Genomic DNA, 14,889 nt, shown 5'->3' with positions numbered 1-14,889 from the left:
TTGTGGTGGTGGTGAATTTATTAAACAGGTGTCACCTTTATTACAGTTCAGTGCCTAAGAACTACCAGCACATCCTGGCCTTAGCATTTGCTGTCAAAGAGATCAATGAGAATCCCAACATCTTGCCAAACGTCTCTCTGGGTATCCGTATCCTCAATAGTTACATGACTGCAAGAATGACTTATAAGGCTACACTGAGCCTGCTTTCCACACAAAAGAAGTTTGTTCCCAATTTCAGTTGTGACAAGCAGAACCAATTGATAGCTATCATTGGAGGATGTTTCTCTGAGATCTCTGTCAATATGGCTTTCATTTCAGCCACCCACAAAACTCCACAGGTAAGCTGTGTGTATGAGGGTATGAAGCATGCACATATGGCATAGTATCTTGCTCTTATGAATATAGTTTTGACCATGCTCCTAGTGATATTTTGGTAAGCAGATTGTTTAAATTGAGTCTTGATTATGAAAACTGCAGGTGGACTCACAGCTCGTATGAAAACTTTACTCAATTACTGTTCATCAGCTGCTAGGGCTGGGCATGCCCCTCTAGTCTTTTTCTAGATAGTAATAGTTCAGTTATCTGAAACAGGCCAAACCATCCCTGCGATTATTCCACTCCAGCCCAATGCCTGGCTTGTGATACAAAACTCCAGAAATTCCTTTTGCTTGCATTTGTAAATCAAAATGTTAACATATATGTTTGTTTGTTTGTTTGTTTGTTTGTTTGTTTGCATACATGTATGGCACTTGGATAAATGCTATCTATTAAAACTCTATAATTTTATGGTACAAGATTAATTCCAATATTCTTTTATTTTATTTCAGCTCCCTTACGGATCTTTCTTGCCATTAAAAGGTTCCAAAATGCTATTCCCTTTTCTGTACCAAATGGTCCCAACTGAATCCTACCAGCAAATGGGAGTTGTGAGATTACTTCAGCATTTTGGATGGAAATGGGTTGGGGTTGGTGCTGTGAATGATGATAAAGGGGACAGGTTTTTACAAACAATGGTGCCAATGCTTTCCCAGAATGGCATATGTTATGCTTTCATAATAAGACTGCCAACATGGAGCTATGTGGAGAATATGATTGACATGCTTTTAGAAAACTTGAAACCCTATGAAGTTCTCATTGACACAAAAGTCAATGTATTCTTTGTATATGGAGAACCTCCATCTTTTCAGATTATAAGGATATTTCTATTTGCAACATCTTATGTGTCATGGCCTCCTCTCGGTAAAGTGTGGATTGTTACATCCCACTGGGATTTCACATCAGTGTCCATTCAGAAGACGTGGGATATGCAAACCTTCCATGGTTCCATATCTTTCACTGCTCACTCAAATCAGCCACCTGGCTTTCAAAAGTTTATTGAGGAGATAAAGCCTTTTGGGGTGAAAGGAGATGGATTTATCCAGGACTTCTGGGAACAGGCATTCAGCTGTTCATTAAAGAAGCAGGAGGAAGATGAAAAGGAAACATGCACTGGGGAGGAGAAGCTGGAGAGCATTCCTGGTATTTTGTTTGAAATGAAGATGACTGGCCATAGTTACAGTGTCTACAATGCTGTCTATGCCGTGGCACATGCTTTGCATGACCTATACAGATTGAGACTGAAGCATAGAAGGTTGTTAGAAGATTGGAGATTGGTGTTTCAGAAAGTGCAGCCATGGCAGGTTATTACAACACTCTCTTTCTTTCTTTCTTTCTTTCTTTCTTTCTTTCTTTCTCTCTCTCTCTCTCTCTCTCTCTCTCTCTCTCTCTCTCTTTCTCTCTTTTACGCAAGCTCATAAATGAACCAAAATTTTGAAAACCATTCACTTTAAATATTTTGGTGTTCTTTCTGTTTTATGCTGTTCTTATATTTATGAATCCATTTGGGTTTTTTTTTAATAATATTTATTAGCATTTTCAAAAAACAAACAAGAACAAAAAATAAACAGAACAAAAGAAAAATACAAAAATACATAACAAAATTAAACAACAAAAGAAAAATAGAAAAAACACATAAAGTTATCGTTCTTAACCTTATTTCTCAGACTTCCTCACCCCTCCCCTTCTTGTATTCCAATTTAAGTTGTCAGTTCAGCAAGTCCTTAACTTATTTCTTTACCTTAACTTATACATTTATTCTAACATACCATTTTTTACTTTACTTCCTTTTTTCCATTTCCTCCATTTATTTTTAACAATCTTATTTTCAATTAATTTAAAAAAGAAGAAACCAATTTTACCTTATTTAAAACACACATCAATACTTATACCTCATTAGCTATTCTTAGACCTTTTTCCTAAAGTCGACCAAAATTTCCCTTCCACGATTTACCCAATTTCCTTACCACTAATTAAAAATTAAAAAAGAAAACAAATTATCCTTATGTGCCCTTTGGATTCCCAACCTCCACCCACCCTTTTCCCGGTTCCAATCCCCGACCAATGTCCATCAGTCTTTGTGTTATTTATTTAACCTGGAGACCTCACATCTGAGGCCCTTTTATCTCTCTCAGTTCCTTTCTGCCGGTCTCTTTGATGGTCCTTAATGTTAAACCCCAAGTCTCGAAGGGGCTCCGGACCAGCAGAGTCCTTGTTGCTTCCAGCCAGTCTTCCATACTTAAAAGCAAAGCCTATGGGGGGCTCCAACTTTTGTTTCAAATTTCTTACAGATCCAGATGTCCCCAAGGCTCCAGCTTTCACCTTCCGCAGATTTATAATCCTCAGGTCTTCAGATCTCCTCCAAGGGAGATCTCTCCATTTTCCAGGCTCCCATTCAGACCAGGCTTTCCGCATCCAATTTTTATTATCCTTTTTTATCATCATGTCAGGCCTCATATTGTAACTCTCCTTTAGCTCCTGCACGTCTCCTGCTTCTCCTTCATTTTCTTCAAAAACAACACCTTGCTCCATCATTTCTGCACTTTCAGTTTCATTTATTTGTTCAGTTGAGTAGGCTTCCTGTTTCAAATCTTTATCCAGCTCAAAACTGTTGTTTACTGACCGGTGTAGTAGTGATATCTTTGTAGACATAACATTGTATTCATCTTTCAAATTTCCCAAGAGAACGAGCGCTCTGTCCAGTTCTGCTTGGAATTTACATACTCCAGTCATTTTTGTAGTGTAGTATCCCTATTACCCCTCTAGGGGGATTTTAGTTCCTTAATGTTCCTTTCAGCTCGAAACCAAAAGTCCAGTTATTTTGTATCAGTCCTCGTTGTTTTCAACAAAGTTATACCAGATGAACCAACAAAAACAGCAGAAACAATGTTCTCTTTTTCCAGCTGGCAACTAGCTGACTAGCAGCTCTCTTGACAGCTGTCAAAATCTTCCATGCAACAGACTTTCTCTTGGGACGTTCCCGGGTCTCGGGGGGGGTGAAATTCCAGTCCCCAAATTCTTTTTATCCTCCAGTGAATCCTTATAGTGTCAAAACCGTGAAATCAAGATCTTTTCACTAGAAAACAGGTTCTCTCGACCTTGGTTGCCCAGTCCTTTGCTTTAACTTGTTTACAAAGAGGGGGGGGTGACTTCCTTTTTAGCCCCTTCCCGCTCGTTCCAAATTCAAAATTAAATTTTTTTTTTAAAGTCCCAATCTCCGTATTACTCACGGGTTACTATTTTAGAGTCCAGTCGATCTTGGAAGAAGTTGGCGCTCTCTGTCAATGGCTTGCGGCTTCACTCCGTAGGCGAGGGAGTACTCTCAGCACCACGCCTCACCCTGCCTCCGTTCCGAAGCCTTTAAAAAGGCTCCGTCGCGGATTGGGGGGGCGCAAATGGTGCCCGCCGAGTCTCTGTGTTCACAGGCATCCGCGCCTGTGATTTTAAGGGTCCCCGCTTCGCCGCAGCGGCCAGACCCAGACGCTACGGAGCCGATTCCCTCCGGAGCTCGGAGGGAATCCGCCATTAAACAATGGCGCCAACCCGGAAGTCCCTATGAATCCATTTGGATAGTTAATGCTAGCTTCATTATAATAACAGTGAAAGTAAAAATTGGGACAAATGAAGGCTACTAGAAATATAGAATCACAACAAATATAAATGTAGTATGATAGCCCTTTGTAAAGCTCAGTGAAATCATTTCAAAGACCTAGTTCTTCCTTTCTTTGGATTCTCTGAATACAGATCCATCACTTTCTAAAGCTCATCATGTTCAATAACAGTGTTGGAGGTGAAAGAAAGTCCCCTCTGCTTCCTTACACTTCCAACATTTATTGTCAGACAGGTGATGTATCTTAGCTAACTTGACTGGGGTCATGTACCACCGGTATATCATTTTCATAATGTTTTCCTTCAAGGCCGTACTGGCCGTGAATTTCATTCCGGTGTTCCATAACCTTTCCCAGTCTTCAAACATAATGTTGTGTCCAACATCCTGTGCCCATTTAATCATAGCAGATTTAACTGTCTCATCCTGTAAATTCCACATAAGCAGCAAGTTATACATTCTAGATAACAGCTTTGTCTTTGGTTCTAACAATTCTGTCTCTAGTTTCGACTTTTCCACCTGGAAACCAACTTTTTTGTCCATTTTGAAAACCTCTTGAATTTGAGCATAATGTAGCCAATCTCGCACCTTATTTTTTAGTTTGTCCTGGCTCTGCAACTTCCAATTGTCTCCAATTTTTTCAGTCAATTCCCAATATTTCGGCCAATAGGCCTCCATATTGGGTCTTTTTCGGGCCTTGGCCTCCACTGGTGATAGCCACCTCGGAGTTTTACTCTCTAGTAAGTCTTTATATTTCATCCAGACTGCAAAAATTGCTTTTCTGACAATGTGGCTTTTAAACAATTTATGTGCTTTAACCTTGTCGTACCATAGGTATGCGTGCCATCCAAAAGCATTATTAAAACCTTCCAGATCTAGGACATCGGTGTTTTCCAACAAAAACCAATCTTTCAGCCAGCAGAAGGCTGCAGCTTCATAATACAACCTCAAGTCCGGCAGGGCAAACCCCCCTCTTTCTTTCGAATCTGTTAATATTTTAAACTTTATTCGGGGCTTTTTGCCCTGCCAGATAAATCTAGATATATCCTTCTGCCATTTTCCAAAGCAATCCACTCTGTCCACGATCTGTAAGGTTTGAAACAAAAATAACATTTTCGGCAACACATTCATTTTTATAGCTGCAATTCTTCCCAACAAGGAAAGTTTCAATCTTGACCAAATTTCTAAATCCTTTTTAACTTCCAACCAACATTTCTCATAATTATCCTTAAATAAATTCAAATTCTTGGAGGACAAATAGATCCCAAGGTATTTCACTTTTTTAACCACATTCAGTTCTGTTTCTCTCTGAAACCCCTCTGTTTCTGTAATTGTTAAATTTTTGGTCAGAACCTTAGTTTTTTGTTTATTCAACCTAAATCCCGCCACCCGACCAAATTCAGATATAAGTTCGAGAACTCTTTTTGTACTGGATTCTGGCTCCTGCAGTGTCAAAACTAGGTCATCTGCAAAAGCTTTCAGTTTATATTGTTTCACTCCGACCTCTATCCCTTGTACCAACCGGTCCTCTCTGATCATATTCAATAGCACCTCCAGGACTGAAATAAATAACAGAGGGGATAGAGGGCACCCTTGTCGTGTCCCTTTTTCAATTTTAAATTCCTCCGTCACCACATTGTTCACTATTAATTTAGCTTTTTGTTCTGAATAGATTGCATGTAATCCATTCTCAAACCCCCGTCCCACTCCCATCCCTTCCAAGTTCTTCTTCATAAACATCCAAGATATGTTGTCAAATGCTTTCTCCGCATCAATAAAGATTAACACCGCCCTTGTGTTCCTGTTAGTCTGCAAAAGTTCTAAAATGTCAATGATGTTTCTAATGTTCTCATATAAATGTCTACCAGGGAGAAAGCCAGCTTGGTCTTTATGAATTACTTCATTTAAGACTTTTTTAAGTCTATTTGCCAAAATGTCTGCAAATATTTTGTAATCCACATTTAGGAGTGAGATGGGACGGTAGTTTTTAAGCTGAGTCTTTTCAGATTCTGACTTAGGTATCAATGTGATGAAGGCTTCTTTCCACGTTTCTGGTGCCCTCTTCCCATCCATAATCTGGTTACATACCTCCAACAAAGGTTGTATCAAATAGTCCTTCAGAACCTTGTAATATTTGGAGGTAAGTCCATCCGGGCCTGGAGATTTGCCTAGTTGCATATTCTGAATGGCACCTTCAATTTCCTGTGAGGTTATTGTAGAGTTCAAGATTGATCTTTTATCTTGAGTTATTTTTGATAGTCCATTTATCTTTAAAAATTGATCTATCTCTGATTCTTTCTGGGGCCCCTGTGCATACAGTTCTTTGAAGTATCTGTGGAAGCACCTCCTAATTTCTTCTGGTTTCTGTACGATCCTTCCATCAATCTCTAGATTTGTTATCGTGTTTAGCTTTTGTCTTTTTTTCAGCTGCCAAACTAGCAGCTTTCCACATTTATTTGCTGATTCAAAAGATCTTTGCTTCATCTGTTTTATTTTCCATTCAATCTCCTGATTAATCAATTTTGAGTATTCTGCTTGGTGGAATTTAATTTCTCTCAGCACCTCCTTGGACTTTGGTTTGGTTCTCAGTTTTTTTTCTCCTTGGTGTATTTTCTCCAATATTTTGTCCTTCTTTCCGTTCCAGAGTTTTTTCTTGATTGAATTCTGTTGTATCAGAAACCCTCTCATAAGAGCTTTGCTTGCGTCCCAGATCGTTCTTTTTTCAACTGTAGTATTCAGATTTATCTCAAAATAGTCCTTTAATGTTTTTTGGGCCTTTTTCACAATCTCTTGATCTCTTAGTAGTGTGTCATTCATTCTCCATCTGAAGGAACCGGGTTGAGTTAATCTAAGTTCTATTTTCAAGGCGTTGTGGTCGGAGCATGTTTTTGGGCAGATTTCCACCTTTTTAGTCTTGGGTGCCAGCCCCCTGGAGGTCCAGATTTGGTCGATCCTTGACCAAGACAGGTGGGCCTCAGAGAAAAAAGTTCCTTCTTTACCTAGGGGGTTCTTTGTCCTCCATATGTCGATCAAATCCAGATTGTCAGTCAGTTCGAAAAAAGTTTTGGGCAGTCTGCCGTCTGATGTTAAGTTTTGGTTGTAAGACTTATCCATATGTGTAGACACCACTCCATTCATATCTCCCATCATTATGATGTTAGCATAATCCAGATAGTCCAGCAACGTCTCATGCAGCTTCTTGAAAAATTCTGATTTCCCGTCATTTGGGGCATAAATTCCTAATATCAATATTTTTTCTCCTTGGGTTTGAATTTCAATTGCCAAAATTCTTCCTTGTTCATCCTTAAATAGAAATTTGGGTATCAGGCTCTCCTTAGCGTAGATCACCACTCCTCTTTTCTTTACTTTGTCAGACGAAATAAATTCTTGGCCTAATCTTTTATTTACCAAAACCTTCCTGTGGAGCCTGGTCACATGGGTTTCTTGTAGGCAAATAATGTCCAATTGTTCTTTCTTCAATATGTGAAATAACCTCCTTCTTTTCTCCGGGGAATTTCCGCCATTTATATTCCAACTGAGTAGCCGCAGAGACATCCTGAACTATTCTGCTACACCTAGAGCGGTGTATCTTCTTTCTCCTCTGGTTCCGAAGGTGCAGGTATTGCTCCACCTGGGTTGGGTATAGGCCAATTAGCTGCTGCTTCTTTTTGGAGGTCTTCTCCGTGATCGTGCTGGAACTTTTGTAAGTCCTCTGGTGATCTTATTTTAACCTTCTTCTGTTTGTAAGTGAATGATAGCCCTTGTGGGAACTCCCACCTGTAAGGAATTGTGTTGAGTCTCAGCAACTTAGCCAAATCTGATTAGGTGGCTCTCAAGTCCAATAACTGTTTAGGAATATCTCGGTAAATTTCCACCCTTTTCTCTTGTATCACAATTGAGTTTTTGAAGTGTAGGCCTAGTATTTTGTCTCTCTCCTCCCTTGATCTCAAAGCTATTAAGCAGTCTCTGGATCTATCTTTTCTTACTAATCTTCCCAACCGAAAAGCCGATACAATTTTGAAATCAATTTCTTCTTTTAAGTCCCAGAACTTTGTAAACTCTGTTATCAAAAGTCCTTTCAAATCTTCTTGTTCAATTTCTGGGACTGCCCTTAGTCTGAGGTTGGTCTCGCGATTTTTCAATTCCACCAACGAGAGATAGGTTTGTTGGTCCCCTATCTGTTTATGAAGAGGCTTGACTTCCGCTTTAACTTCCTCGACTTCTTTTTTAGCTGATGTTGCAATTTGAACGGCTTCCCCTGCCAGTTTACGATTCTCTTCTGTTGCTCCTTGCAATTTTTCAATTGCTTGGGTATGTTGGGAAACCTGATCTGTCAATTTCTGGATCGAGGATGTTGCTTGGTCAATTTTTGTTGATTGGTTATCAATTTTTTGATTTATTGCTGACAATTGTTCCAAAACTTGTTTCAGTACTGCCTCAGCTCCTCCTGCTGCCATATCTTCCTCTTCAGATTTTTCAGGCTTTTCGGTTTCTACTTTTTGTGTCGCAAGCACAGCTGGAACTGATAATCTACGTCCCTGAGTTAAAGTTGTTTGCAAAAGCTGTGCTTGCTTTTTTGCTTTCTCTTTCTCCTTAGCTTCCTTAGCTTTGGCTGCTCTTGTCTTTCCTGTGCCACTCATCAGTCAACGTTCAAGGTCAAGTGTTGTAATCCCATGGGAAAGGCAAGTCCAGAATTAAAAACAGTCTATTGAGAGAAGGTAAACAGAGAAACTTTCCCAGGCCTCTATATTCCCAATGTCCTCTAGGGGGAGTGCCACCAAAGTTTTAGTAAGAAGGAGGTAACTTTCCGCAATTAAAGTCTCTTTGTTCCAACTTTAAAAACAATTTTAAAAGCAAATTAGTTCCAGCACGCTAAAAGAAAGGTCCTGCAGAGCCCTTTTAAACATATAACAAAGTTCCAGCAAGGTGCCTGCAATTGTATCCACTTCAGCTAGGTGAGCTCAAAATTACACTATCCAGTTACAAAAGTATCTGGAAGCTTGCAACAGTTCCGCAGTTTAAACAACTTTACCCGGCCACCCGGGAATTTGGGGTTAGAGTCTTCCCTTGCCCTTGGGGTGTCCGCTCCAGGTCAATTTTATGCTGTATTTATTCTTTAAAAATAAAATTCAAATGTGCACGAAAGTCCCGATTTAAAGCTTCAAAGCTTCCCTGTTCACAGCGCTTTCCGCTCTTTAGACCGTCTGCTTTGATCTTGAAAGCAGTGTCGGAAGACGGACTTCCTCTTTCTCGTCTCCCGTTTTTAGCCAAATTTTCCGATTTGATTTGTAGAATCTTAGGTCCTTACTCACGGGTTTGATGTTTCAGCCCGATGTTTCTTGGAAGAAAGGTCAGCGCTCATCCGTGACAGCCGCGCGGCTTCGCCTCCGCAGAAAGAGCGATGAACCCACAGCACCGCTCCCCCTCCTTCACTCCGGAGCCCCTTACGGGGTTCCTTTTGTGATTTCGGGGTCGCTCCAGGTGCCCGCCGGGTCCCACGGCCACGGACTCACTCTGCCCGTGGTTTATCTTGATGGGTTGCCGCTGCGCCGTCGCGAGCAACCCTTTTCTGCGGTGCCCCTCTTCAGAGCTCGAAGAGGTCCGCCATCACGGTTTTGCGCCGCCTCCGGAAGTCCCCGCATCCAATTTTTATTATCCTTTTTTATCATCATGTCAGGCCTCATATTGTAACTCTCCTTTAGCTCCTGCACGTCTCCTGCTTCTCCTTCATTTTCTTCAAAAACAACACCTTGCTCCATCATTTCTGCACTTTCAGTTTCATTTATTTGTTCAGTTGAGTAGGCTTCCTGTTTCAAATCTTTATCCAGCTCAAAACTGTTGTTTACTGACCGGTGTAGTAGTGATATCTTTGTAGACATAACATTGTATTCATCTTTCAAATTTCCCAAGAGAACGAGCGCTCTGTCCAGTTCTGCTTGGAATTTACATACTCCAGTCATTTTTGTAGTGTAGTATCCCTATTACCCCTCTAGGGGGATTTTAGTTCCTTAATGTTCCTTTCAGCTCGAAACCAAAAGTCCAGTTATTTTGTATCAGTCATCGTTGTTTTCAACAAAGTTATACCAGATGAACCAACAAAAACAGCAGAAACAATGTTCTCTTTTTCCAGCTGGCAACTAGCTGACTAGCAGCTCTCTTGACAGCTGTCAAAATCTTCCATGCAACAGACTTTCTCTTGGGACGTTCCCGGGTCTCGGGGGGGGTGAAATTCCAGTCCCCAAATTCTTTTTATCCTCCAGTGAATCCTTATAGTGTCAAAACCGTGAAATCAAGATCTTTTCACTAGAAAACAGGTTCTCTCGACCTTGGTTGCCCAGTCCTTTGCTTTAACTTGTTTACAAAGAGGGGGGGGTGACTTCCTTTTTAGCCCCTTCCCGCTCGTTCCAAATTCAAAATTAAATTTTTTTTTTAAAGTCCCAATCTCCGTATTACTCACGGGTTACTATTTTAGAGTCCAGTCGATCTTGGAAGAAGTTGGCGCTCTCTGTCAATGGCTTGCGGCTTCACTCCGTAGGCGAGGGAGTACTCTCAGCACCACGCCTCACCCTGCCTCCGTTCCGAAGCCTTTAAAAAGGCTCCGTCGCGGATTGGGGGGGCGCAAATGGTGCCCGCCGAGTCTCTGTGTTCACAGGCATCCGCGCCTGTGATTTTAAGGGTCCCCGCTTCGCCGCAGCGGCCAGACCCAGACGCTACGGAGCCGATTCCCTCCGGAGCTCGGAGGGAATCCGCCATTAAACAATGGCGCCAACCCGGAAGTCCCTATGAATCCATTTGGATAGTTAATGCTAGCTTCATTATAATAACAGTGAAAGTAAAAATTGGGACAAATGAAGGCTACTAGAAATATAGAATCACAACAAATATAAATGTAGTATGATAGCCCTTTGTAAAGCTCAGTGAAATCATTTCAAAGACCTAGTTCTTCCTTTCTTTGGATTCTCTGAATACAGATCCATCACTTTCTAAAGCTCATCATGTTCAATAACAGTGTTGGAGAAACAATACATTTTGATGACAATGGAGAATTAGTAACAGGCTTTGATGTTACAAATTGGATGATGTTTCTGAATGCATCAGTGGTTAGAGTAAAAGTTGGAACATTAGATCCTCAGGCTCCTCGAGGCAAAGAGTTAACCATTCATGATGACCAAATTGTCTGGCACCAAAGCTTTAATCAGGTGAGACAAAAATGTTCATCAGTCCAGTTCACTCTTCTGGCTCCTCTTTAGATACTAAAGATCCTCCCTTTCTTTTTAAAGACATATTAACAGAGTAGTGATATCTCTTTGAAATTTACATGAATTTTTCAGAGAATCTTCCAGTTTATTGCATTATTTCAGTTTTTAAAGAAAACAAGAATCCCTGACCCCCCCAAAAAAAATTTGCTGTCAAAATGGCTGCTCTATAACCATGTTATGTCATATGAAGCAGATTCAATTGTTTTTATTACATCTTATTGAACTCCCCACCACTACCCATTTTTTCTCATCATCCATCATGTTTCTGTGCAGGTATTACCAGTTTCTGTGTGTAATGACAACTGCTATCCTGGCTACAACAGGAAAAAGAAAGAGGGAGCAAAAATATGTTGTTATGATTGTGTGTCGTGTCCAGAAGGAACGATCTCTGATAAGAAAGGTGGGAGACAGAATAATAGCAATAACAACAACAATAACAATAAGGTTATTATTTATATGCCACCCATCCGACTGGGTTGTCCCAACCACTCTAGGTAACTCCTTTTAAAATATTAAAAATACAATAAAATATCAAACATGACAAAACTCACTATAATGGGCTGCAGTTGTCTTAATTTATTATTTTCACCGCGCCCATCTGGATAGGTTTCCCCAGTCACTCTGGGTGGCTCCCAATGACATATTAAAAACAAGATAAATACATCAAACATTAAAAACTTCCCTAATAAGGCTTAACAGGATGGCAGTGGCCTTGTGAATCATTGACCTGGCATTTCACAGTGCCACTTTAGGTTTCATATGGGACACCCTTTTTGATACATGTATCCTTCTGGTCAGGATCAGACCCAGAGGCAAGAATAGTCTTCAGATAATGACTGAACCAACCTAATGACACGATCTGGTCTTCAGACAACTCCTCCTGCCTGTGATCACTGAGATTAGATGTCCCAATACAACTTCCCTACTGGAACCTGCCCCAGCCATTCTGTTGACTAGGGCTTAGTCCCATAGCAGTCCTCCAATCCTATTCTTAAAAACAAATTATAAAATTAACTAATTTAGAAAATACTAGACCCCTCAAAAAATAAAAAATAACATATATTGAAACATCAAGCCATTTTCATAACAAAAGATATCTAGTATTTATTTCTTAGGAGAATGTAAACTGCATGGTGGTTCAAATTTTAAATAAATATTTTTAAAACAACACAGTACAACTTTTTATCATTGTAAAAGAACAAAACCTCTCATGAGGTTTTAAGACTTCTTAGATAGATGTTGTTCTGCATTTGGGAATATTAAAATCACTCTTCCTTTTCTTTAATTTTTATTTTTGAAGATATGGATGCCTGCATAAATTGTCCAGAAGACCAGTATGCCAATGAAAACCAAACTCAGTGCATTCCAAGGATTATAAGCTACCTTACTTACAACGAAGATTTGGGGATCATCTTATTTATTATGGCTATTTCTCTCTCTTTTGTCGCAGCTTTAGTTCTTGGAATTTTTATGAAGCACAAGGAAAGTCCAATAGTAAAAGCTAACAACCGGAACCTCACCTACATCCTTCTTGTTTCCCTCCTCCTTTGTTTCCTCTGTTCCCTGCTCTTCATCGGACAGCCTGGAAAGGCAACCTGCCCTCTCCGACAAACGGCCTTTGGCATCATCTTCTCTTTGGCCCTCTCTTCTGTATTGGCAAAGACCATCACTGTGGTTCTGGCCTTCATGGCAACCAAACCAGGTGCCAAAATGAGGAAATGGGTTGGCAAAAGAACAGCAAATTCTATTATCCTTCTCTCCACTTTTATTCAAGCTGGTGTTTGTACTCTTTGGTTAAGTACCGCTCCTCCATTCCCAGATACAGACCCACACTCATTCTATGGGGAAATCATACTAGTTTGTAATGAGAATTCAGCTACTATGTTTTACTGTGTTTTGGGCTATATGGGCTCTCTAGCCATTATCAGTTTCATTGTGGCTTTTCTAGCCAGGAAGTTACCTGACAGTTTCAATGAAGCCAAGTTCATCACTTTCAGCATGTTGCTGTTTTGTAGTGTGTGGTTATCCTTTGTTCCCACCTATCTGAGCACCAAAGGAAAATACATGGTGGCTGTGGAGATCTTCTCCATCTTATGCTCCACTGCTGGGTTACTGGGTTGCATCTTTTTCCCTAAATGCTACATCATTGTGCTGAGGCCTGACCTAAATAGTAGAGAGCATATAATGTAAAGGAAAATATGAAAGAGTTCTGTCTTCATCTTTTTATTTTTCTCTTAGATGCATTTTATTGGAAGTCCACCATTATTAGTTTCTCTGAATTCTGCTCCTGATCTGAACATTAGGGAGCGAGTTATAAGAAAAACAAAATGAAAGCATATATGCATCTCTTTCTTGCAATACTACTAATAATATATATCACTGGAAATGCTGTTGCTAAGGATCTCATGTGTATTCAAGCATGAGTGCTTGATTATTCCTATTTCTTCTTGTATTACTATTACTGCTAATAATAATATTTTGTTATATACTTCACCCATCTGGCTGTGTTCCCCAGCCACTCTGGGCGGCTTACAGTATATATATATATATATATATATATATATATATATATATATATATAAACATAGTAAAACATCAAACATTAAAACCTTCCCAATACAGGGCTGCCTTCAGATATCTTCTAAAAATTGTATAATTCTTTGTCTCCTTGACATCTTAACATAGGACATTCCACAGGTAGGGCGCCACTACCGAGAAGTCCCTCTGCCTGCTTCCCTGTAACTTTGCTTCTCGCAGTTAGGGAACCAGCCGATGACCCTCGGAGGAGGACCTCGATGTCTAGGCTGAACGATGGGGGTGGAGATATAATGATAATACTACTACTATTACATAACCCACTCTTCACCCTAGAGTCCCAGGGTTGGTTACAACTATGAAAACACAACAATAGTATTAAAACACAATCATATACAATATGAAAAACCATTCAAAACAGAATTATAAAGATAAGGTGGGTCCTAAAAAATACGCATCTGCAGTGTCAAAAGCCAGGGCAAACAGGTGCATCTTCAGCATTCACTGAAAGCTGTATAATGAAGGTGCTAGAAACCCCTCTGAGCAAAGGGAGTTCCACAACTTAGGGGCTGCAACAGAGAATAGCCTCACCAGTTTCAGCTTTTGCTGTATCTGTCTAGCAGTAGTAGAGAGCCACCCTAAAAAACAAAAGAGAAAAGTCGGAATGTCCTTACCCAAGCTATCAGGCACCAAACTTAAAAGGTTGGTGGAATTAACAAGAGGGCATCATATGCCAATTTCAGTACCAGAGATGGTATGTAGGGAATGAGTAATGGGGTCCTGTGTAGTTTAGGACTTTAAATGCTGATGTGCACACAGTGAATTGGGGAAAGAAACAAACTGGCAACCAGTTCAGCTGTTTTAAAACAGAGGTCGTATGAGATCTGAAGGAATTCCCAGCCAGCTATCTGGCTGCTGCAATTTGGACCAATTGAAATTTCAACAGCATCAAAATGCATTAGGAGATCAAGAACAAGCAGGATGGAACTCCCTGCATCACTCTCCTGATAAATGTTATTAACCAGAGTGACCAAGGCAGTTTTCCTGTCCCATGACCAGGCCTGAAGCAAAACTGGAATGGTTCCAAGGAAACATATCTGCTAAAAAAATTCT

General features: G+C 40.2%; 1 protein-coding gene across 1 annotated transcript; it reads left to right on the top strand.

Moving 5' to 3' along the window:
* The first annotated feature begins 176 nt into the window (after window positions 1-176).
* LOC128398785 (vomeronasal type-2 receptor 26-like) lies at window positions 177-13,431 on the top strand. Its single transcript, XM_053360040.1, has 5 exons — window positions 177-338; window positions 828-1,679; window positions 10,954-11,181; window positions 11,515-11,641; window positions 12,542-13,431. The coding sequence occupies exons 1-5, from the start codon at window positions 177-179 to the stop codon at window positions 13,429-13,431; spliced, it is 2,259 nt and encodes a 752-aa protein (XP_053216015.1).
* Window positions 13,432-14,889: the final 1,458 nt, after the last annotated feature.

Source organism: Podarcis raffonei, chromosome 13, assembly GCF_027172205.1.
Source record: "Podarcis raffonei isolate rPodRaf1 chromosome 13, rPodRaf1.pri, whole genome shotgun sequence".
Classification (NCBI taxonomy): Eukaryota; Metazoa; Chordata; class Lepidosauria; order Squamata; family Lacertidae; genus Podarcis; species Podarcis raffonei.
This window is presented reverse-complemented; position numbering and strand designations above follow the sequence as displayed.

What these genes read in the sequence shown, in the direction of transcription:
- LOC128398785 (XM_053360040.1), top strand. Translation starts at nt 177, where the DNA reads ATGACTTATAAGGCTACACTGAGCCTGCTTTCCACACAAAAGAAGTTT. An exon ending in CCACCCACAAAACTCCACAG is followed by an intron (nt 339 to 827) that starts GTAAGCTGTGTG and finishes ATTTTATTTCAG; the next exon opens with CTCCCTTACGGATCTTTCTT. An exon ending in AACGATCTCTGATAAGAAAG is followed by an intron (nt 11,642 to 12,541) that starts GTGGGAGACAGA and finishes TTATTTTTGAAG; the next exon opens with ATATGGATGCCTGCATAAAT.